Source organism: Aspergillus melleus (assembly GCF_016097325.1).
Source record: "Aspergillus melleus strain CBS 546.65 chromosome Unknown contig7, whole genome shotgun sequence".
Taxonomy (NCBI): domain Eukaryota; kingdom Fungi; phylum Ascomycota; class Eurotiomycetes; order Eurotiales; family Aspergillaceae; genus Aspergillus; species Aspergillus melleus.
The window spans coordinates 306,604-330,429 of NW_025763376.1; the positions used below are offsets into that span (position 1 = coordinate 306,604).

The 23,826-nt window shown below is 52.3% G+C and overlaps 10 protein-coding genes across 10 annotated transcripts; 3 read left to right on the forward strand and 7 right to left on the reverse strand.

The window, feature by feature from the left end:
* Positions 1-45: 45 nt before the first annotated feature.
* On the forward strand, positions 46-1,993 carry LDX57_011070 (Zn(II)2Cys6 transcription factor domain-containing protein; the record flags this gene model as incomplete). Its single annotated transcript, XM_046092816.1, has 2 exons — positions 46-149; positions 220-1,993. 2 exons carry the CDS (start codon positions 46-48, stop codon positions 1,991-1,993), a joined length of 1,878 nt encoding a protein of 625 aa, XP_045948794.1.
* A 1,496-nt stretch (positions 1,994-3,489) lies between these two features.
* LDX57_011071 (phosphatidate phosphatase App1 family protein) lies at positions 3,490-6,834 on the reverse strand (the record flags this gene model as incomplete). Its single annotated transcript, XM_046092817.1, has 2 exons — positions 3,490-6,454; positions 6,803-6,834. The coding sequence occupies 2 exons, from the start codon at positions 6,832-6,834 to the stop codon at positions 3,490-3,492; spliced, it is 2,997 nt and encodes a 998-aa protein (XP_045948795.1).
* Positions 6,835-7,064: 230 nt separating this feature from the next.
* MUS18 (UV-endonuclease UVE-1) lies at positions 7,065-9,259 on the reverse strand (the record flags this gene model as incomplete). The annotated part of the gene is made up of 2 exons (XM_046092818.1): positions 7,065-8,615; positions 8,666-9,259. 2 exons carry the CDS (start codon positions 9,257-9,259, stop codon positions 7,065-7,067), a joined length of 2,145 nt encoding a protein of 714 aa, XP_045948796.1.
* Positions 9,260-10,213: 954 nt separating this feature from the next.
* LDX57_011073 (putative extracellular protein) lies at positions 10,214-11,314 on the forward strand (the record flags this gene model as incomplete). Its single annotated transcript, XM_046092819.1, has 1 exon — positions 10,214-11,314. The coding sequence occupies one exon, from the start codon at positions 10,214-10,216 to the stop codon at positions 11,312-11,314; it is 1,101 nt and encodes a 366-aa protein (XP_045948797.1).
* A 657-nt stretch (positions 11,315-11,971) lies between these two features.
* Positions 11,972-12,849, reverse strand: LDX57_011074 (uncharacterized protein; the record flags this gene model as incomplete). The annotated part of the gene is made up of 2 exons (XM_046092820.1): positions 11,972-12,305; positions 12,407-12,849. 2 exons carry the CDS (start codon positions 12,847-12,849, stop codon positions 11,972-11,974), a joined length of 777 nt encoding a protein of 258 aa, XP_045948798.1.
* Positions 12,850-15,448: 2,599 nt separating this feature from the next.
* On the reverse strand, positions 15,449-16,922 carry LDX57_011075 (uncharacterized protein; the record flags this gene model as incomplete). Its single annotated transcript, XM_046092821.1, has 5 exons — positions 15,449-15,582; positions 15,639-16,205; positions 16,322-16,570; positions 16,646-16,679; positions 16,779-16,922. 5 exons carry the CDS (start codon positions 16,920-16,922, stop codon positions 15,449-15,451), a joined length of 1,128 nt encoding a protein of 375 aa, XP_045948799.1.
* An 851-nt stretch (positions 16,923-17,773) lies between these two features.
* On the reverse strand, positions 17,774-18,474 carry MHF1 (CENP-S family protein; the record flags this gene model as incomplete). The annotated part of the gene is made up of 4 exons (XM_046092822.1): positions 17,774-17,903; positions 18,083-18,116; positions 18,239-18,362; positions 18,439-18,474. The coding sequence occupies 4 exons, from the start codon at positions 18,472-18,474 to the stop codon at positions 17,774-17,776; spliced, it is 324 nt and encodes a 107-aa protein (XP_045948800.1).
* A 570-nt stretch (positions 18,475-19,044) lies between these two features.
* On the forward strand, positions 19,045-19,659 carry LDX57_011077 (uncharacterized protein; the record flags this gene model as incomplete). The annotated part of the gene is made up of 1 exon (XM_046092823.1): positions 19,045-19,659. One exon carries the CDS (start codon positions 19,045-19,047, stop codon positions 19,657-19,659), a length of 615 nt encoding a protein of 204 aa, XP_045948801.1.
* A 469-nt stretch (positions 19,660-20,128) lies between these two features.
* On the reverse strand, positions 20,129-20,374 carry LDX57_011078 (uncharacterized protein; the record flags this gene model as incomplete). The annotated part of the gene is made up of 1 exon (XM_046092824.1): positions 20,129-20,374. One exon carries the CDS (start codon positions 20,372-20,374, stop codon positions 20,129-20,131), a length of 246 nt encoding a protein of 81 aa, XP_045948802.1.
* An 89-nt stretch (positions 20,375-20,463) lies between these two features.
* On the reverse strand, positions 20,464-23,743 carry LDX57_011079 (DDB1/RSE1 family protein; the record flags this gene model as incomplete). Its single annotated transcript, XM_046092825.1, has 3 exons — positions 20,464-20,943; positions 21,000-22,906; positions 22,981-23,743. 3 exons carry the CDS (start codon positions 23,741-23,743, stop codon positions 20,464-20,466), a joined length of 3,150 nt encoding a protein of 1,049 aa, XP_045948803.1.
* Between the last annotated feature and the right edge of the window lie 83 nt (positions 23,744-23,826).

Below are 23,826 nucleotides of genomic sequence, written 5' to 3' on the forward strand. Positions count from 1 at the left end.
TATCTAGCATTCACATGACTTTCCCTCTTCTTAAGGAGCAATCGCATGTCGTCCGAACCTTGCATGGCTACGAACAGTTCCCACCTATCAATCTCCTCGTACTCGCTTCCTAGGCTCCTCAAAACCAGAACAGGATGCACAACATGCAAGTAAGTATAATGTCAATCGTATCCTTTATTAGGCGGTCCCACTTACATCCTGACCCGCCATCAAAACCAGAACCCGCAAGATAAAATGCGACGAGACCCAGCCTCACTGCCAACGCTGTCAAAACGCCGGCTGGAAGTGTCCAGGCTACGGACGACCTCCTCCTGGAGTTGTAGGCCGCGGCCGCAGCCGCAGCATCCTATCAACCCCAGCCCGACTATCTGATCTGAATGGCCGCACATGGCGCGAGCGTCGCTCTTTCGAGTACTACTTCAACCACTCTGGCCGAGCTATTGCCGGCCCTCTCGACACCCGGTTCTGGCACGGCATCGTCCTCCAACTGTCCCGGTCGGAGCCTGTCGTGTGGGACGCGGTCATCGCCATCAGTGCGTTGTACGAGGATTCGGATCCGTTTCTGGGTCCGCCGATGGTGATGCCGGCGACTACTGTAAAGAGCGTTGCTAAGCACCACGAACCGTTGGGCTGGTACTTCCGCTCGATGGCGTCAATGAGGGAACGGATTGGGCAGAACAGAGCTGGGTCGTTTCTGTGTCTTGTGACTTGTCTACTGTATCTCTGTTTGGAGAATATGCAGGGACATAGTGTGGAGGCGTTGAGGCTGTATGAGCAGGGGATGCGGCTGATACGGGCCATGCAGCAGAGACCGGCGTTACGTGCGGGTTCTTACGAAGACACCGTCGTGAAGGAGGTCATCATTCCGATGTTCTTCCGTCTTGGGGCCAGTGCGATGGTATCAGCAGGATATCCTGTCCAGGAGGACCCGTTCATGCAGACCGCGAATGACGTGATATGTGTTCCGACGATGGACAGTCTACGAGCCGCAATAATATCATTGAATATGGAGGCGACTATGCTCGTGAAATCTGCTTCTGAGTATGACCACTCTGCCACGGATCAGCCTGACCAGCTCCAAGCCCTCGTCACGCAACAAGAGACTCTGCGCCTGAAACTACAGCGATGGAAACTCGTTTTCACCACTTTCCAAGGCGGAGAATCCTTGCAGTCCAACCCTGCAGCATCCGTTCTCTTAACCTTCCACATCGCTGCAACCATCATGGTCTCGACCTGTCTTTCTGAACGCCAACTTTCTTTCGACGATCATACATCCCAGTTCCGACGCCTTGTACACCATGCCCGGATAGCCTTGACGCCTGCATCTGATTCTGATCGCCAACCGCACCGCCACACCCCATTTACATTCGAAACAGGCCCAGGTCTACCATTATACTACGCCGTGATCAGATGTCGAGATCCGACCCTTCGACGAGAGGCGCTTGCTTTGCTCAAGCAGACACCACAAGTCCAGGCGTTCTTCAAATGTCCGTCCTGGATCCGGCTCGCTGATATGGCTATCCGGCTGGAAGAAGGAGACATGAGAGGGATGCATTTGAAGATGCAAATATATTCTTATAGCGAACATACCAGACTAACCCCTAGCTCTCCCGGCACAACGACCTACGACGACCTCAAACCCCAGGAATGGTTAGCAATTGGTGACTTGTCTCATGACACGCCCATCATCCACGAAGTGGTGGGAATAGCAGATGTTGATGAAGCGTGCTTTCTCCGTCCGCAGACAAACAATTCAGAGTCGATGTTGATCCCAGAAGAGCAACGCCTATCTGACATCGGCGTTATGACAGCCTACCGGTGTGAAGGTGCAGCGCTGGACAGGAGTCTCTTTGACGAGGACGATCGGGATAAAGCAACACTGCTCCGGCAGATGAAAGGGGAAGAAGAGGTTTTCTTTCAGTTTACGCGGAACAGACTGGATGCTGCTACTGGGAGTTGGAAACAAGATAGATTCTTCCTAGCCATGGACTGACAAGACTAGATTCAAAATATAATAGCATTCGTCTCAATGGATAGATCATGCTAATGGAAACGGAAAGGAAGATAAAAGATAAACCCAGCCATCACCTATACCTCCCCCTCCCATTCCAACTGCCCTCTCCTATCCAGTCCCAGTCCCAATCCATCTCTAATCACCTTTATACTCCGCTGTCTCACACTCCACATATACTTTACTTGCTCCACCGACATGCCTCGCCTCCGAGAGACCTCCCCGTCATGATCATGAGTTTCTTGCGCTTGGCGAATACCGCCATAGATCAGGAAAGAGATGCCGCTGGCGAGGATGATGAGGCCGATGAAGAGACTGCCGTCTACTGTCGGCATGGTTTCTTCTTTTTGTCCTTTCGTCAGTCGTGGGATTTCGGTGTTTGGGTTCGAGGGCGTGGGGATTGGTGATGCACACGACAGACTGATAGCGTTGATAGTTAGTAACTGAGTAGTGAGATGGTGGTTTCTTGGGGTTTGGGTGTTAGAAATCATGGTAGGTACGTACTTGATGGATGCGGTATACTGCCGACGACGAATGGGTAGCGTATCGAGATCGGTATGTCTACCTATAAACTCTTCAGGAACTCTGTAAAGAGGAAAGAATAGAAGGTAGATAGTAGTATAGAGACTATGCGAAAGATAACATAAAGACAATATGAATATAAGAACTGTCAAAAAAAAAAAAAAAAAAAAAAAAACAGAAGAACCTGATTATCCAGAATTGAGAACTCCCAGTACGAACTTTATACATTTCTCTCTGGCCCCAATTGGCCCACCTCTTACCCCTTCCTCTCCCTCTTCCTCGCTCTCTCTTCTATGGTCAAAAGTACAGAATACTAGGTACCACTTCTAATGAGGCAGTCAATATTGGTGTTTACCTACCACACTATCTGACGTCATAGTCCGACGGAGCCAATGAGAGGGCCTCGTTTCGGTTGGTTTCGTTCCTTAGTGTATAACTATAGATGCTAAGTGTTGACTGCACTTAAGAAGAAAGGATCGTATTCCGCAAGCCTAGACTTGAATACATATAGTATAATAGTTACATGTATAAGTACTGGTCAGGTGGGGTAGATAGAGTGTGAGATGATTCTTCAGTGTTGTTAAATAAACAAGTGATAGCGTGATATACAATGCTACTACAGGGTTTGTGCACGGTCTACCTAACTACGAGGATATTGAAAGTTTCCTGGTGGTACTCAATAAGTCTAGGTTGTATCCCAGCTCAAAAATATTTGAATCGTTTCCGGTCTTTCCCAAAAACGAGGGACGTTCCGTGATAAATATACAATCGTTTCCATATGAATTCACCCACTCATTACTACTCCATCCTACAAAGACAAAATAATATCTTCAAGTACGGACTTTAGAGTCCATCATGTATTGAATATGTATAAATAAGAAAATGAGGAGAGAAAAGCCGCTGTCTATGTACATACCAGCCGCGTTCTTGATGACAACCAACCACTAGGTATTGCCCTACTCCCTACGCCCTCCACCACCTGCATTTCCCTTCGCTTCTTTCAAGGCCTCTTCCACCAACCAGATACTAACATCTTGCACATCTTTGCCCTCGCGCCAACTCCCCAGGACGACGCCGTGGTCGGCGAGGAGGTCATGGGCGCGTTCCCAGCGTCGACGCCACGTTTCCTCGCGGCGGTTGGGCAATGGCCCGACTGCGGAACTAGGGTACGCGAGGCCGGACTGCGAGTCAGAGTCTTGGCTGTCGCTGCTGTTGCGGAGGTTTGAGTTGGATGTGGTGGTTCGGAGGAGGTTTGATGGCGAAGGGGCCCAGGGGAGACGGTCAGACGCATACTGCAATGCTGCCGAGGCGGCGGTTGCGGCAGCTGCTGGATATGATTGCGCTGGCTTTTGGGGCGGAGGCGGGGGTCGGGGAGAGCTAGTTTGTGTAGAACCAATGCTTGCGCCAGATGTAGTGGCAGCGGTATTGCTTCGACGAGGCGGGGGCGGAGGTGGCGCTTGCTTCGTACGCGGGGGTCTTTCATCGTTAGTGTCCTGGGGTATGATTGAACTGTTGTCGCTGCCTGGCTTGGGACGTGTGGGTAAAGAAATGGTGGAACATGTCTCTGACAGTGCCTGCCCTGCTTGAGGGTTACGCCGCGCTGGCAAAGGTGGCACTGGTTTTCGTTTGATTCCGTCCTGCGACAAGGAATTCGAGCTGCCATTCTCTAGTTCGGAGGTGGTCGAGACAGTGCGCAGAGAAGATGGCTTGGATGGCTTTGCGGGCGGTGTTCGCGTAGTTGGGGGCTTCAGCGCCTCCTCTGGCGGATTCCTTAGCTCCTCTTCATCTCGGAGGTCAATCAAGTCCGCATTGTCTAGCTGTTTGGCCTCGGCCGGATCAGGAGATCCTTGTGCTCGACGGGGTGGTAGTGTAGGTCGTTTTGCGATGGCATCAGAATCATCGTGGAGGTGAGGAGTGCTGCGGCTTCGCGACGAAGCGTTGTCCAAATGCTCCACCGACTTCTCAAAGAACCGTTTACGATCTGGTGTCGTGATATCGCGAATGAAGACACCAAGGATCCGTCCGGGGTTGGCCAGGGCAATGTCGGTATAAACCTCAAGATCGGCCTCTCCACTATCGCCAACCAAAATGAATTTGCGCTCGGGGAAGTCTCGTAGAATTTGCTCCAGGGGCCCTCTTTTCCGTTCGGCAGTGGGCTCGAAAATCCCCTGCAACATACCGCTGTACTGTTTCAGATGGACAGAGCCAGGGGGGAGTCCAACCAATTTAAAATACCGGTCAAGCAACGGATACAGTTGCCACGGTGCGTTGGACACGTAGTGGACTTCCACGCCCATTTTAGCCAGCTTGTTGTACCACTCAGCAACCCCGTGGATGGTCAATTCGGCAAGTTCGCGGACAAAGGTGTTGCGAAAGATCTCTTTGGCTCCGCTCGCAATGGCCGAATGCTTGATCGTGTCATCGACGTCGCTGATCAAACTGACTCCTGTCGGTTCGATGATCTGCACCTCCTTCACGGCGGACAGCTCCTCGGAAGCCAGCACACGAACATGGGTTGGCACAAAAGGCAGCGCAGCACGAAGCATAAAGTGCCCAGACTCGTCAGTCATGATGCTCCTGGACTGACTCTTCCCATCGTTGAAAAAGAAGACGGTGACAGGCATCTGCGTCACAGGATTTGTTAGAAACGGACGGAGTCTCTCCATGAGATGAGCATTGGCAACCGAGAGTTCATCCTTGCTCATGGGTATCGACTCCAGCGACGTCGACGTCGACGTCTTCTGCAGCGGCCGCCCCGGTAGTGCGCCATCCTCCAAGCCCGTGTCCGTCCTCCCTTCAGCCTTCCTGATGATCGATTGAGCTTCCGTGTCCACAATCTCATCCTCCCTACCCCCGTGAGTCGTCCCCACAGCTGCAGCAGCATTCGGTTCTTCAGCTTCATTCGAAAGATTATTCGGCGCCGGAACACCACTTAGTTTCCTCGCGAGCGCAATCATCAAGCGATGCTTCCTAGTCATCGGCCCGCGATGAGGCGCATACACCCAGCCGCGCACATCAACAGCAACAATTGCATTCTCATCCTCGATGACCTCCCAATCCGCCAACCCGCGCTCCCCTTCCTCCGAGCCCCCACGATATTCATCAATCGTCGACGTCGAATCCCGACGTCGCCTCGAGTGGTCCCTCGAATGATGCACCCCCTTAACCAGCCGACGCGCATAACTCGGAAAAATCACCATCTCCTCATCGCCAGACCGCGCGATCTCGACATCGGGAAACGCCCCGGGCGTATTGAAGTAATCCTCATCGTAATCGCGCAGGCCGTTCCGCTGCTGCGTCCATTGCGCCGCATACGACTGGCGCAACTCATTCGCCGCTTTCAGATACTCGAAGACCTTCTTGCGGCGGCCACCGGGCGCGGAGGACGACGACGGCAAGTACTGCGACATAGGGGCCGCCGTGCCGTCTCTCTTCAGTGGTGGATTATTCCTGCGTCGATCGACCGACGGCACCACCCCGCCACTACTCCTGCTGCTATTATTGACCCGGCCCGACCGCGACTGCGATGGCGATTCCGTCCCCCGGAGTCGTCTCCGTGTTGCCGTCAAGAACCCGACGATTCCCCGTCGGCCGGATGCACGTCTCTGGGCGAGTTTGGCCTGTCGATTGACGATCGCTCGGTAGACTCGTGCCTGGGCGCGGTGGCGGAGGGCGGGGATGGTCTCGTAGCGAAACCCCCAGAGGCGCGACTGGGCGCGGCGGCTGGTGTGGGGGCCGAAAAGCACACGGAGGAACAGGGCGAGTTTCCCCTGGCGATTGCGGCGAGGCTGATCGAGAGAATTGGAGGGGAGAGGGAAAGGCCGACCGGGGAGGGAGCGTCTGATGGAGGAGGGAGTCGGCAGAGGCAGGCGCCAGCGAGTGCGGGAGGGCGGTTTGGGAGCCAGGATCGGTGGTTTCAGCCTTATAGGCGATGGGATGCAGGTTCGATTTAAGTTAGTGTTGATTCAGGAGGCAGTCTAAAATAGCCCTGGCCTTAATTTTGGATGCCGCGGGTTGAACTTGTTCGCTGGGTTCTGGGTTTGGGCGGATTAAACGAGAGTGGTTGCCATCAAGGGGTCAAAAGGCCGGAATGACAGTTTAGTGGTGGTCAGTAAGCAGGATTTCAATTAGTGCAAGATAGAAAGTATCAGGCTATTCCATGCCAGCACCGAATGCTTGCGAGAGTGACGTTATCCTGAGGACACGGGATTCAGCGGTCGCTGCCAAGTGGGGGCGCCTGAGGCAGCACTAATCTGATGATAAAGCTACAGGAACAGGTATTTGGTCAACGTTGACTCCATTTTTGTTTATCTATTTATATATGTTGCGATTAGAATTACATATAGACTCATCAAAGCTTCCGAGGGCCAGAATAAATGCATGATGTTACACATGCATGAAACCGCGCGGTTGCAGCTATTCAATAGACACGCAGGCGGCGATCTCCAGAGCCCAAGTCTAGCTCCATGCCCATAATTTACCCATGCACAGAAAGGTGAGAGGTCATTAAAAGGGGACATGCAGAAAGAACCTATGCCGACCCACTATCCTCAGCATAATTGACCTGCTTCACGCGAGTACTCTTTCGAGTGCCAGTACTCCGCGACCGAGAAGGCTTGGGCGTCTCAGGGGGCGCCTCCTCTTCTTCGTCAGGAGAAGGAGTTGGCTCAGAAGAAGCTTTACGCTTTCTTGCTGTCGACTTCTTTGGAGTGGAAGTACGCGGGGACCGCGCGGGCTTTTTGGAGTCGGGCGTTGCCGCAGCGCTACCGTTATCGGCCTCTCCATTCTGTTGAACAGGCTCGGCATTCCCATTGGTCTTCTTTGATGCGCGCGGTTTGGCCGGACTCTGAGCCGCCTTAGTCCGGATGACCTTCTTTGGTCGGAGCCATTCCTCCATACCGGGCGGCCAATAAACCCGGCCGTCAGGACCTCCCATACCGATCTCTTCATCGGGAATAGTTTTGGGTGGCGGAACGAGGCCATCCAAGTCAACAAACGCACCATCCTTCTTGGACTGACGCGGGGGCTTATAAGGCTTGTTCTCGTCGGTCCTAACATAAGGTATCAAGTCATTAGAAAGCCCGTGGCCCGGGAGTTTATATATCCGCATCAGCTCCAAGACAGCCTGCTCTTTGTCTTTGGCCTCGATCATCAGATCCATGGCAGGATCGCAAGGCGGGAGAGCGGTAACACGGTCACGGTGCTTCCGGCGTTCACGATTCGTAATGGCAGACGGGGTCGGTTCAGAGTAGTGCATCTTCTGGGTGATGTTCTTCCGAGTCCAGGTGGCCTTAATCCTGTCGAATAGCTGCATGATGTCTAACGTGCCACCCCTAAGCTGGGTCGAGTCGAAGATGATGTTGTGGTGATGAAAGTCCAGGACAAGCGGGATGTTGAGCTCTTCGCAAATGGGCAGCAGGTCATGCACCGACCAACTAACGTCGTCATTCTCCAGAACCAGCCTATTCTTGATGTCTTGTGACAGACCCTTGTAGTTCTGTCGGAACCGATCAAGAGTGGCCTCCTTGTCGCCAAAAACGCCACCCATGTGAAGGATCATGACCGCATCCCGGTCCTGTTGAGGTGGCAAACGGAGAAGCTGCAACATCTCCGAGTGATATTCCAGATCTCGGATGGAGCTCTCAACAACATCCCCTTTCGGGGTGCCCAATTGCGTGAACTGGCCGGGGTGCACACTCACGCGATGGCCTAGTTCTGCGATAACGCGACCCGCATCGCCAAGAGCATCAGCGGCGAAAGGAGCCAGCTTATACCCATACTCCTTATGGCTGGCAAAAGGGAACATCTCGCTGCTCAACCGCATGAACTTGATGCCATAGCGGTCATTCCAACGGAGAATCTTGACGAGATCACGCGCATTCGCGAGTCCCAAGGCCTCAACGAAAGCCTGACCGCGCGCAACATCGGCAGGCTCAGTGCGATCCGGGCGATTCTTGGTGGGATGAGGAGGCTGGGAGGGGTCTGTGAGCGGATGCCGGTTTTCTAGAATAGACGCAATGCGACAGGTGCGGGAGCAGAAAACCGGTGGGTTTGAATACCGCAGGTACGTATTCAAACAGGCCTAAAAGCCGTCAGTTGCGAACGAGCAAGCAATTGCGGGAGAATACTCACATAGCCCAATCGGCCTTTCCAAGGGAGAGGCAAGTAGCTGCTGTTCACCGGTGGAGGTCTCGTCAAGGCCTCTTGAAGCTCCTCCGCTTCAACGGGGACATTATCGTCCGACTCTGGGTCTATGGGGACATCCTGTGACGGGCCAATTGAACGCGCGTCCCGATCGGCATTTCCTTCAAAGCTGTCGACTGGAGCAGTGTCCTCCTCCTTGGGGACTACCGTATCAAGCGGCATGGCCTGAGAGCCTAGACTCTGTGACTGACAAGAAGAAAATGGCCTCAAGTGGGGTGGCGAAGGGATTGGGGTCGTCGCAAGCTTCAGTGATCGCCTGCCAAAGGAATGCAGTCTAGTGATTTGAATACTGGAAACACGGACAGGGAGAGGAGAGACCGAGGAGGCACAAAAGGTATGAATCGGAGCAGATGAAGATCGGTTCGCCACGGTAACCGGACGAATTATCCGGCAGCGCGACGAGCTGTGGCGAATGCTGCGGAAGTGAAAGCCAGATTCCTGGCCGCCATGGTAACGCGCGGTATGGTGGAAGGGAAGAGCACGACCAGCAAGCTTCTGATTGAGAACAAAACGCAGAGGCATTCAGTAAAACAAAATATAATCGGTAGGGAAGAGCTGGGAATAATTATTTGAAGAAACGAGAGACTGCTGCCGATAGGAAGCTCATCATCGGGATCAAGGCGCGTGTTGGAGAAAAGATGAGGTCAGAGCCGGCGCGAGCTTTCCGGGAGTGAATGCCTCAGGCCAAGATGAATAAGATCCGCGTGCCCTAAATCCAGCAGTATAACAAAAGATTCAATATCAAGCAAACGCCACCCTGCCACTGGCGTTCTTTTTAAGCTCACAGGGCACCATAGCGCCAGGCTCGTAACTTCAATGACCTCATTCGCAACCATCGGTGCTATTTAAAGCAACCACTGCCGAGGAGGCCAAGAGGCTTGCAAGCCACGTCCACTAACTGAATGACTACGATCATGGCGCGATGAGTGCAGCCGTGCGAAGCCGAAGCCAAATGGTGAGCAGATTTTAGACTCTGCAAGATATGTGGAATGCTGAGAAGTCGGGCATGCGGAGAGCGATATTGTGAAGACTTCCCGCCGGTACATTCCTCGCCCCAAGAAGACCCGTTGCTCATAACTGCAATGACATGGATTGGTATTCACCATTCCTGTCGCAACCGGTTTAGACAATGAAAATGGCAAACAGACATGCCTCAGTTAGTGAATATATAAGACGCGCCATGTCAAGGGGGAATTCCTCCTCCAGGCTTGTTGTCTGTTTACATCTTCTACACTGCCCGAGGTTGCTTGTGCGTGCTTCTCTCATTATCCTGGACTATAGAGCAGACCCAAATCAAGCGAAGGTCAAGGCGTTCTTTTCATACATAGCCCTGCGAGTCTAGTGTCAGGTATTTGATTTCTTTTTGACAAAGGTGAGCATCCTAACGAGTTTCGGCAAATCTACTTGGCGCCCTAGAAGCTGACATCGCGACAGGTATCGATACCTCAGTTCACTGCTTTTACAGAAACCACAATCATGATGAAGGGCTTGCTTTTGATCGGAGGCCTTCTGGCTTCGTCTGTCTCTGGACACATTCAGATGTCCAACCCGTACCCCATCCGCAGCCCGTTGAACAAGGATGCGAGCGGCCAGAAGGACTACTCGTACACAAACCCTCTGTCCACGGATGGCTCTGATTACCCTTGTAAAGGATACACCAATGACGAGTTTGTGTCCGTCGCGACCTATAGTCCGGGAAGCTCCTACACCCTGGAGTTGGAGGGTAGTGCAACGCACGGTGGAGGATCATGCCAAATCGCCCTGTCCTACGACAATGGTGAATCGTTCAAGGTCATTCATTCCATGTTGGGTGGATGTCCTATCACCAAGTCGTACCAATTCACGATTCCCAGCGATGCCCAGACTGGCGAGGCGCTTTTGGCATGGAGTTGGTTCAACAAGATTGGCAACCGCGAGATGTACATGAACTGCGCTCAGGTGACTATCGGAGGCGGCTCCAACCGTGAGATGACCTCTGGTCTCGTCCGCCGTGATGCTTTCAGCAGCCTACCTGAACTGTTCCGCGCCAACACCGGTGGGCCCGCCCAGTGCAAGACCATCGAGGGAGAGGAGGTCAACTTCCCATTGCCCGGACCGTCCGTTGAAGGCTCTCTCACCGGAAAGGGATACGAATGCTCTGGATCTGCTCCGTTCCTTGGCGATGGCCATGGCACCAACACTGCTTCTAGCCCGAGCTCCAATTCCTCCTCCAGCGCGATCGCTTCAAGCGCCATGGTTCCCTCTTCCAGCGCCAGGCCCGCAGCCTCTTCATCGGCTGCCAGCGTTCACGCCGTCCAGAGCTCTGCCGTTGCCAGTCCTGCCGCCAACAAAGTCGCCTCGACCTTCGGCACTCCCTCCATGGCTCAGGCCCTTGAAACCACTGCTGCTGAGCCCGCTCGTCAGCTAGAGCCAGAGACGGCAGAGACCGACGAGGAAGAATCCTGTGCCAATGGCGCAATTGTGTGTGATGCGGACGGAAGTACGTGGTCCCTGTGCAGCAACGGCCGCGTGGTCCACATGGGCAGCGTTGCCCCCGGCACGCAGTGTCGGCATGGCGCCATGCAGCCTGCCTCCTGAAGAAGTACAGTGACCGATCACTCGTTCGCGTTATCCGGTGGGATCCCCGCCTGGCGCGGGGACAGACCACGTCCACTCGCTGATTCTTGATCACACGTGTATGTTGTCCGTTTGTGATGATGAGCTTCCGGTTTTGTGGTTAAGTTTTTTGGTTTCACTCATGTAATATCTAAATGCTCTTCCATATGAAATAGTCTTATGCTGCAATGTCAATGATTTGAAATCCCACTTACGTACTTCATCGTAGGCAAAGACCTAGAGGTAAGTCAACAGTCCTTTCAGTGAAAATATCCAAAAATTCTAGTGAGACCATTATATGTTAATTCATAATGAATATAATAAAAAAGGATAAGGCCTATTCCTATCCGCTATTGTACATAGCAACCAAACGCAATCCCAGTGGTATCTTATCCCAGTTCATTAAATCGTAGACCTTATCCAAAGTCGCAACGAAAGGAAATAAATAGATAAAAAGAAGAGAAAGCGGAGTCTCTTGGACTCCGAGCAAACATCGACCATGCAATGTTTGTATGTAGATCAGAAAACATATATTCAGGACTACGCAGTCCCTAATGCTTGTCTTTCAGAAATTGTCCAAACCAGCTTACAAGTTCTCATGGCTCAGTACGGCAGGGCGACCGTCGATATGGACATACCCTAGTAGTTGCCGGTGTAGGCAGAATTGCCGTAGCCATAGCCGGTGGTCGGTGCGGGAGTATTGGTAGCCGTCTTCTTCCGGGAGAACATCCGGCCCAGAAGACCTGGCTTTTCTTCAGGGGTACCCATTTCCACATCGTGGGGCGTGGGATGGCCCGGGAGAATGTCGTCGCCGCTGCCGGTTTCAGGGTTGTTCTTCTTGTTGCGACGGAAGAGGCTCTTGCCCTGGGTGCCGTAGGTGTATCCGTTCGCCGGCGAGGGACCGAAGCGCTTCTCACGCTTGTGGTGTCGTGCATAAAGCACCTGGAAGAGGATCGAGACCAGGAAGAAGAAGCTAAAGAGGGGGTGGAATGTTAGTGGGGAATGCCATTTCAAGACAACTTTGATTTGTTTGGGGTTTCAAGGAGGACGGCATGACTGATGTTTGAAACTTACATTCCAATAATCGAGACAGCAAATGCAACCTTTTGCAATTCACAGATGAAACCGTAGGTCACGTTTGAGGCCGACTCGTCGTTGCTGTCGCCTGACCCGAGAGGGGTCTTCACGTTACCGGAGCACTTCTGGGTGCCGTCACGCGTCATCACGGCGATGGCCACCATGGCACCCACGAAGCAGACATCGAGCACGACAGCCAGAAAGGCAAAGAAGGCGACTCCCCCCAGACAGCAGGTGAAGAGGATTCCCAGTAAACCATAGAGGGTGGCAGCGCCCGACAGACCCTCGGTCGCTTTCATCCACTGCGGGATGGTCTGGTCATGGCGAGTTTGGACGGCGAGGAAGTAGGAGAAGATGCCGAGGATGACGGCGGCGTCCAAAAACTGGAGCACGCGAATGGCTAGGTTAAAGAAGCGAAGAACCACGCCGCCAAAACCCATCCTGATGGGAGGACTCTTGGTCTGAAGGCTGGATGATAAGAGGTGATTTCGTCGGTGTTTCGCCGACGTAATAATTGTCCGTTGTATAAAAGGCGGGCTAGCGAGGGCGGGAGTGTAAAATCCGAAGGCGGAAGGGTTATATATTGATTGAAAAGGAGGGGGGGAAGCAAGAGGTTGGCCAACTGTGGGCAGCAAGGCTTAGTTTCAAAGTTTTCTTTTTTCCCTCGACACAAAGATATAGAGTTTTCAGGAGGGAAAAAGGTTCGAACTTTGAAGGCAGCAAAATTGCATTGTCGACGGAGGTTCCAGGGGACGCACCGCAGGCATTGAGGGAGGGTGAAGATCGGTGGAGGTATTTTCCTTGAATGTCTGGGCGAGTGGTGGAACCCAGGGGGGAATCAATAAATCTCACGGGCCCTTCAAGGAGGCCATCGGTGACCATCGCAGACCATCCTCATGACGATCCACGGGTGACGACAAGAGCGCAGAGGGTCTGATTGGGAGAATTGGGGGATTTTCCACCCGCGACGGCGAAAGCGATTGACCCGATGATGTCACCCTTGATGTGTCCTGTCCCGTGATTGGCCGCAGACGACGCGGTGACTCAGCATCCACCGAGACGTGTCCCGTCACATGGTTAAGGCCGCCATTTCAGGCAACCACGCCCCTGGGATTACCTCATCAGGGTCTGTCCAAGCCACAGCCCCAGCCCGAGCACCGCCACTCGTGCCTGCTCTCACGTCACGATGAAGTCTATTCGTCCCAACGGATTAAAAATAGATGCCAGAGGTATACAAAGAATGGTCATGATTCATCATTAGACAGTCTGGACATCGGATGCGATGCTCAACCAGCGCTCGAGACCCGTTCTTGACCCACCCCCTCGGGGTGATCGAAGAGCATTTCTGTCAAAGATGGCCAGCTCGTTCGACATCGAATTCGGGCCTCGTATCCCGTTGATCCAAGGGAGATAATCCTGGTACTATCCAAGACTGTACGTGTATAGAGTTGTCCGACGATCGGGCCTGAGGCAGAGAATTGTAGGTCCCACCTGCCTGATCGAGAAACAAATGTCTTTGCTTCTCGTTTCACTTCCTCATGGAACTCACTACGCTCACTAGCTCACAACTTCACTTCTTCCTTGCTCCTTGTTCCTTTCAGCTTCTCACAACCCATCGCTCTTACCTGCCTCTATCGACAAGAGGCGAATGTAGTCTGGGGCTGCACTTTTTGGAAAAGACATCCCATGCCACAATCTCATTTGTCCGACTCACCACGCGAATCATATGCCTGGAAGTCGTCGCTGCCTTGACTGGATGGTCATAGTAGGCACCCATCACCACGCTCGAGATCGCTCATACTTCAAAGCCTACATTCCGGTGGGCCAAAACCTCCCTGATCCCACGTTCGGGGAGGTACGAGAGATCGGTGTGATTGGGACGGTGGAGCTTTCTGTGCGCACTGGCCCGGAACGCAACTCTCCTAGGAATCCGGACTCTATTCTTGGAAAATGTCCTGCATATTCCCGGCGCTTTTTCAAATGGATTCTACCCTTTTGTTTATGCTCGCGGCGCGCAAATCTTTAGGTCAACTTATAAAGCAGGACTAGACAGATACCAGCCCCCTCTCTAGTATGCTTCATCCTTCCGTAGCTTCTAGAGGCTAATTCGGCGGGAACTGAAGAGGGCGAATGTCGACGGACTGCAACACATTGATATTTCTTTCGATGCGAATGAAACAACATTGCCATGGATGCCAGAGACTGCACGGTGAGTTTGTGACAAGCCCAACCTCCAAGCCAATCCTTACCCAAGGATAACGGTTTCATGATATTGTCTTCCCCAATACGTTTGCATCATGATCTTATCTCTGCTTGGATGGACACACCGAAGTTTTCACTCAACCAAGACTAACCCGAAGTTTCATTACAGAAGATCGTGCTGAGAACCGTCCTGAAGACCCTCAAAGCGACATTAACTGTGTTATGACAGTAGGACATCGACTGCTGTGAATGGAACTCTGGGCTGAACGAGAACGACGACGTTGTGAGGGTGAACATGGCACGACCAGGGCAACACCTCTACTTGAACATCATTTAGTGGGAATGAGCTGCTATCCAGACGGCGTCTTAGAAACATCAGGTTTAGCATGACCTTCGCGGCTACATTGCGTACGGAAGAGTGTATAAGACAAGCAGCGAGATCGATGTCGATGATCGGTTTACTGGATTTGAAGGATTGCTCCTAAAGGGTTCGAAATCAGACCTCCGATCCATGGCGGTTGCCATTGACCTGTTGCCCTATAGACGGGTTGCTGCTTTTCCAGGTTTACGGGAATGTGACACGTTCAGCTTGAGTCTCGTTTCGCAATAAAAACTGGGGCGGGATGTTGTACAAGATAGGCGGATCGAGGAAATATTCGATATACGATGGATCTTGTCCGCATGGTTCCCTCTTCGTCAGCATCCTTCCCTGTTATTCCGGCCGGGGCCTGTAAGCCTTAACCGGTTCAATGGAGTTTATGATTATTCCAGTATTTTACAATCTAATGCTAGAAGTGAGCATATCTTTCCAAGAATTTCATTACAAAGTAGTTTATATTACACGGAGGCCTGCACATCGACCAGGATCTTGCAATGCTCGCCTCGATCATCCACCAGCGCTTGGAACCCTTTCTCAACCACATCGTCCAGCTTGACTATGGATGTGATCATTCTGTCTGGTTTCAATTGGCCTGAACAGACACATTAGTAACCTCATACGCAAACAGACAAGGTAGCATTAACATACCATAATTAAGAGCTCGAATCACATCCTGAAACGCACTTTCATCATACAACGCAGCCCCCGTATACTGCACTTCATTATACATCAGCTCATTAACCGGCATAGAAGGCTGTTTCTCCCACACCGCGATATTCACAATCGTGCCATGCGTCCGACAGGCGTCGACCTCTCCACACAGCGCCTGTTCCACGCCCGCCGAATCAAAGACAACATGGGCGCCCAGCCCGTTCGTCAGATTCCGGATCTGCTCTGTGACATCCTCCGTCTTGGGATCGATGGCGTGCGTGGCGCCATATTCCAGCGCGAATTCGCGTCGTCGCGCCATCGGCTCGGCGACGGTGATCGTCTTCGCTCCTTGCATCTTGAGTACTTGCACGATGCCGATCCCGACGGGTCCGCCGCCTACTACTAGGACGTGTTGGTTGGGTTTGAAGGGCGAGACGTTGACGGCGTGCCAGGCCACTGCGAGGGGTTCTATTAGGGCTGCGGATTCGAGTGATATGTTGTCTGGGATGGGGTAGAAATGGGTTGCGGGGGCGACTTGTTTGTGGGCTAGGCCGCCGCCGTATCCTGTTTCCATGTCCAGTGTTAGCCTTTATGTCGATGGGCGGGACATACACATGTCCGTGTCCATGCACATGCGCATGCCCCGTGTACGTGTACGTGCTGTATAGAGAAGGACATACCAGACAGCCCAATAAACCCAATATTCTCACAACAGTGCTCATAGCCACTCCTGCACGAAGGACACGTTCCATCATAGATAGTCGGCCGGATCACGACTCTCTGGCCCTTCGAGACATGCGTGACCCCTTCGCCGACTTCCTCGACAATCCCCGAGAACTCATGTCCTAGCGTCACCGGCGCCGTCACTCCCGTGATCTTATGAGGTTCTTGCGGAACTAGCACAGGTCCTGCTGTGTATTCGTGGATATCTATCACTCATCACGGCAGTCGTTAGCTGCTTCTGTCATGCCATATGTTAGGATTTGGGTATGGTGTTATCTTACCACTACCGCATATCCCCACATAAGCTGGCCGTACCTAAATCGATTGCATCGCGTCAGCATCCATTTACTAGTTTGCTAGCACATCCGTGACAGAGGGTCCAGAGCGGAAGCCCCGGAAGAAAACCAAGCATACCTTCACCTGGCCTTTGCCACAGACCGGCTCTTCGATCTCTTCGATGCGAATATCGCCGGGACCGTGGAAACGGACTGCTTTCATAGGTGCGGTGGCCTTTAGGGCGGTTCGGTATGTGTTGTGATTGAGCTCTGTGTTGAGCATGGTGTCTTAGATAGGAGATTTCCAATTCTCGGTTGTTGACTGCTGGCTATGTGCTCGGGTGTGTGTAGTGTAGTGTTTTAGTGTTTCTTGTGTGCATCTCACTTGAGATATGAACTGATGCGCAATATTATCGAGGATAATTGGAAACTTGCTTAGTACTGGCTGCCTCCTAGTATATAAAGCATCGTACTTGGGACTGACTGCCGTAGACGTTGCGATGACGTATTCTTGACTATACAATAGTGAGCGGTCAATGGTCTTATATTGTATAGTGTACTTAGGTAGGTACCTAAGCATGGCATTACATGCGTACCGTTGGATTGGTTGGAAATAATATGTAGGAATAATGTAATGTACGTAGTTACCACGTATGACGTGGACATGGGTACAATGACTAGGTACAGGCAAAATCACTTGACCACCAACCAGGTATCCATTAGATCAGAGCAAGTACACAGATGATTCGTCCGGAGCTTAAAGGAAGAGAAGGGCATAGGTTGGTTAAAATAGCGTTGATAAAGCGTCACCGATTCCAAGGTGCACGCCAGCGCTTGGGATGCGTTTCTTGGTATGAACCGGTGGCGTCAAATAGCCGGGCGGGTGAGGATTCCGTGGAAGCTTGGCTGATTTCAACTGTTCTCCTGTGATATGCGGAGCGACTGGAGCCACAGAATCCAAGTCCCGGGGTGAGTCGAATCGGAAAGGGGGACAGGAAAGATTAGGTTATCCTTGATTCCCACGGAGGATGAAAGCGGAAGGGGAAAGGGGCCGCCAATGAGATGAAGGTACAGAGAACGTCCGGTCTGGTGTACTCTGTTAATAGGTGATTGTCAAGATAGTCGGATACTTGTTCAGGACGATTCTTCTTCCTCCTCCTCGCGCATTTGATCAACGAAAGCGCGCATAATTGATTCCAGACCCTCGTTGCGGCGGGCAAGAAGCATTACATCGGAAACGTTGATGGTGGAGCGGCCGGCATGTCTGAATCGGGTAACCCGAGGATGTCAGCCAACTTGATACCAGCATTGAAGAAGCAGCGAAGCAGCACTCGGTTTTGCCAAATCAAGATAGAGATTGCAACCAAGGATAAGAGATCCAGTTGTACTCATCAATCTTGATATTACCAAGCTCTGTACATCCCAAAAATGCACTGCACTTACTTAGCGAACGACTCCAGATCTTGGCTCACGGTTTCTGGTTGAATGGGACAAGAGTCAGCGCAAAGCCACAATGACCATCCAATGACGCAGACCGCGCAATACATGATGATCGTTGGATGGGATGTTGATTCTGCCTGGATAGCGATGTGCTCATACCTATCTGGGCCCAGACCATCTCCGTGAGAGCGCCAATGAACTGAGGCGTGGCGTTGACACCGAGCTTGAGGGTTTCCTCATCGACAATCTTCCCAATAGAGAGCCACAGTGCCGATTTCAAGCGCTGGAGCGATGGATTGGTGATGAGCAGTTGAACATAGCGATGAGGTAGTTTATTGTCCATGAAAATTGCGACTTACCTCTTCGAGACCCACTTCTTCTACATCCTGGTCCATTTTGAAGGCGGGAAGTTGGAAATGAATGAGTATGCTAGTAGGTATTACGACCGAAGCGAGATAGACTGAAAGATCGTAAAGACCGAAGCATCGAGGCCCCTCCAGACAGCATCGCGCGTCGATGCTTGGGAGACGCGCGCCTGCACGTGATTGACTGCGGCCTCAGGTTCCGGAAGGTCCATTTATCCGCCGCGATGACGCTAACCCGTAAACGGCCCTTCCAGGTACTCAACACCTTTCGACGGGAGAATAGAAGAACTACAATTCTATCAGCAATCATATATTGACTTCCCAGTCGAGATAAGGAGGTCTCTGATCAGGGTCACCGGTATCCTGGAAGCCTAGGTACTTCCTGTTTCGTTCCAGGACCCTCCAGCCGACCTATCCGCTCTTCCCGTTCCCTTCTCCGGACTAGATATTCTTTCTACTCCACTCTCCACCAATTTATTCCCTCATCAATCTACGCTACGGAACCTCAACGGGGTTGTTTTTTTTCTCCTCTGCTGAGAAAATACACTCCCTTCCTCCTCACCACCACCTCCTCCACAAACCCCCTCCCTCCCAACCAAAATGGCCACACCCACCACCGACCCCAGCGACGTGGTCGCCGACGCCCTCAACGACTTTTTCGGCCAACTCTACACCTTCTGCGAGACGATCTTCGGCCGCTTCTTCAAAAACCTCTACCTCTCCTTCGCCGAAGTATCCGTGAACCGCTGGACAAAAGTAATCCTCTCCGTGGTCGGCTACATCCTTGTCCGTCCGTACATCGAAAAACTCTTCGCGCATCTGCACGACAAGAACCACCGCAAGGAGCAGGAGAAGGTGCGCGCCGCCAGGGAGGCCGCCGCCGCCAACGGGGAGGCCAAGATGTCGGCGAATGAGCTCCGCGGGGGTCGTCGGGCGGCGGACACCAGCAGCAGTGGCGGGAGGGTGCTTGGGGAGGTTGAGAACACGGACGATGAGATTGATGAGGAGCAGGAGGATGTTGCGACGGCTAGTGGGGTGCCGGAGCTGGGGAAGAATGCGCGGAAGAGGCAGAAGAAGCAGATGAGGAATTTGGAGAAGGATGCGCAGGCGCAGGCGAGTACGCATAACTTGTCGGAGGAGCAGCTCATGGAGTTGTTGGATTGGAGTGAGTCGGAGGATGAGGGGAAGAAGAAGGGTGTGAAGAAGGATGAATGAATGAGAGGGGGAAGATGATTCAATGCATGGGGTTTCCTCTATCCTGCGTGAATTGATTTGTGCTAGTCATGCTCAGGCTGATTTTACCATGCAGGGATGGGTTTGGGGTAATACTTTTTTTTTAATCTTTTGAATCTTCTAATGCTTGTATTAGTCACTGAAAGTGGTGGTGGTTGTCTTGCGCTCCCTCGCATGTGCATTTTTAATAGTGCTGTTGAGATCTTGGACTGATGATTATATGCTCTCCAAATCCCCAAAATTATATATCATTAATTATACGAACGTGAAAAATGGATCGAGACTGCTGGTAAACAAAGGATTATACAATCACTGACATATCCTGGTAGCTATGTGCACTTGTGTAGCTAATTTCTATTGCCTCGTGAAGTGTCATAGCCCCAAGTCAAAATGTTCATAACACATACAACCCCTTGTACAGAGAATCCTGGTGATAAAATTAACGGTGTCTCTAATGCAACCTCCGAAGCGCTTCGATCATAATCTTAACATCATGTACGTTCATCAACCCAACCGTGTTCACGATCTCCTCCTGCAAACTTGGCTCGCAGGTCAAGAATCGCTCAATTAGCTCTCCATCCACAAAACGATACGGCTCTTTGGATTCCCGGACCATGTTACGGAATCCTCGGAATTCATTAAATGGTAGATCTCCCAGAGATTCTAGCTTATTTGCCATGGTGGCCTGTAGGCGCATGAGGAAGTCTTGATGTTCGGGGTTGATAATGGCGAAGAGGTAAATCGAACCCTCCACCTGTTCGGAAGAGTTATTGTTAGACCATGACTTCAGTCGCGCGTAGGAAAGGGATGATCGCTTACCGTTCCCAAGAACGCTCTCGGAGTAACAGTGACGCTCGCCAATTGTTGGATGTTGACAGGCCTGATGCGATTGACCATTTCACCCAAGGATATTTCCCCGGTCACTTCTAAGCGGCGCTTGTCGTCCTCCTCGACGCCGCTAAGGTTGCGTCGAAGCACGATTAGGTTTCCCTCTGCGTCACTTTCCAGGAACGTATCCTGGCCAATACAGGCAACACATGTGGCCCACACTGTCTGGAAGTGACGGGCAACCTCGGTCAACGAATCGGGCATACCGTTTTCGCCTTCTTTGTATTCAACCAGACACACACTCTTCATCAGATCCGAAACAACAATCAGGTTGTCTGTGACAGTCACATCGACCGGGGCGGTTGACGTCCGATAACTAGCTAATTTTTCAAGCTTGGTCGCCCCGAAGTTGTTGCTGACAACGTCATAGATCACAACCTTGCCCGAGTGTTAGAGACTAACAATCTTTCTTTTGAACCAGCTGAGGGACTTACCGTTTTCACAAGCGCAGCCACGATCTTTGTGCCCAACATGGCCAAGGCGCGGCAGGCTCCTTTGACAGGGAGTTCGGCGACTGTGGTCAACTTACGACCATTATCGACTTCGAAGATGAGAATTCGCCCTCGAATGGTTTCCTCCTCTTCGCCATCCATGTAGGTCGTTCCCACAATGAATCGATCCTTGAACGTATCCCGGCCATGCTCGTCTTTACCGGCAGGGAACTCGGCGCGAATGACACTCTCGACCAATTCCTCTGGTCGCAGATCGTATCGATCTAGAGGCCGGAAGAGAATCTCATCTGCGAGCACAAACTGGCTTTTGACTATTTCTACCCCCTCTTCCAGCTTTCGCTCGATGGTGCCAATACCAAAGGCCTTCTCTGGAGGAGAGTAGGCGACTCGGCGTGCAGTAGCTCCGATTGGAAGAGTTTGAATCTGTGTCGTTCTCTCTTTGTCGATCAACGCAATCTTCAACTCCCGGGGTGTAGCAACGGCGATTGATCCAAGATACGCCTCCGAGCTGAAATGACACACGCGAGAGGCTCCTTCTGAGTTTACTGCGGAGTATATAATGCGGCCCTCTGACCCATATATCAGGCTTGGGTTCTCGCACGTCGCAAAGACGTTGTACAGACCATCGCCTCTAGGTAACCTCTTGAATGTTGGCTGTTCTGATCCAAGGATGAGTTTGTTCACACCAGTTAAAGAGTAGTCGGTGGTATTAAACGAAAAGGTGATAACGCTGCCATCCGCCATGGATATGAAGAGTGTCGGCGGGCTATCGACAAGCACATTCGTGACGAGGACGGATCGTGGGAAAGCTTCACCGGCGGGCCCAAGCGACGTAGTGTGCAGCTCAGTCAAGTCCTGTAGCTTCAGAACAGAGATCTGCGCTTGTTGAGGGAACGCAACAATACAGACTTCTGTCGGAGATGACGGCACTGTGACGCCGGAAATCTGATTATCGGCACCGAAATCTTTCTGCGTAATGACTTGCACCTCGTTCCTAATATCCAACACAGTGACGAAGATTCCACCAATGACCAAGACCATTGCTTCCTCGTTCGCAGAGGCAGCAGTTATTACCGACGTGCTTGGTGGAGACCATTCATGTATGACCATGCCACCCTCTACATCGGCAATAAGAACCCTCTGCTCTGTCACTTGCAATATACGCCCACCAGGGAGATTGGCAGCGAGTAGTGTGCTTTCTCCGAGACTGAGTCCCAGAAACTGTTCCAATTCTTCGACTTCGCCATCGGCACTGAATCGGAACACTCGTGTTTCGTCAACAAACGTGACCAGGAGCGTATCCAAGAACTCTCCGCCTGTGCCAACCTGCAGTCCCCACAGGTCAGTGATAAGCTCCATCTCCCCAAGGACACCCAGTTCTTCCATTCCCACGCCGCTGCGCACACTCCGAAGGGTCCCATCGTCAAAGGCACCCGAGCCCGTCACTATCCGAGCCTGGCCAGACGAGAATTCATGGGTTTGACTGTCACTAGAGCGGTTCCCGAGGTCCATTATCGTGAAGTCTAGGATGGGGGCAATATTCGATAAGCTCTGGATGACTTCAAACGAGCCATTGCCGATCCGAAGAACCTGGGAGTCTCCCTGATGAGATGCCACAAATATGACACCGCCGCCAAGATAAACCAGAGCAGACGCCCGAGACGTCTTCCCCAGGAGGTCAAGCTTCCAATCCTGAACTTCATTGTTGGCGTCCAAGACCAGCATCAGGAAGAATAGTCTTCCATAGTCATCAGCCAGTAGCCAGCGCTGACTGTCCACTTGCTCCCAAGCCACGAACATCGTCGCCTCATCTAGCAACCGTGAGATGATCTCATTATTATCATCATCGATATATTTGATTGACATCTCTCCAAGAATGAGCAGCCCACCTATATTCTGTCAGTACTCATCATTCCCGGAAAGAAAAGCACCTAAGCGCAAGTAGACTGGAGGAAAAACACACCCAGCGGCGCAGGCACGGGAATAAGATGCGAAGCCCCAAGGTCCAACTCCTGTACGAAATCCTCCACATGCGCAAGGGTCGCATCCGCACTTGTACTCGTCGTGGCCGGCGTATATTCCAATTCGCGCACCTTCATCTTCACCTTCTTCTCATTATCCTCGTACAGCAGCGCCAAGCGTGGCGGGCCCGACTGCACATGCAAGAACGCCGACGACCGCACGAACAGCTCATCGATCCGAGCCGTGGTCATCTCGCCCAACTCGCCCACCTTAGGAGCATCCGGACCGGAGGGCAACGCGGGCGCCCGTCCCCTCCTCCGAGCAGGGAGCTGGACAATCGGAACCACCGCCACAAGGCCCTCGTATATCTCCAGTGTCATGAAGCGGCCGCTAGGGTCCACCAAGCAGCGATTCCCCGTTTGTGATTCCCGCGACGAAGGGTCCGAGATGTCGACGTAATTCCGTTCTGTGCGAACCTGCTGTTTCGAAGCGTCCCAGGATAATGTGAAGTATGAGTAGCGATCGGTGCCGACGAAAAGGTGGTCTGTAGGGGAATCGGCGGGTTTGGAGAGCCCCGTCAACATGGTAACTCGGGCATTGACGGCGCATGATGCGGCGAGGCTGAGGCCATCCGGCGTGAGGGTGTAGAACTCGAGTCGATTCGCTTTCGCGACCACAAGAGATTCTTCTTCGGGGTCGAGAAAGTTGAGCTTCAAGGCGTGGCGAATGCTACTCGCTCTGTGGATGGGCACGACGTAGGCCATCTTGGAGAATTGAGCTGCGGTCCGTGGTGATCAGTCGAGGGGTTGGCTGTGTGCAGTAGAGACTGCTGCGGGGATCGAGCCCT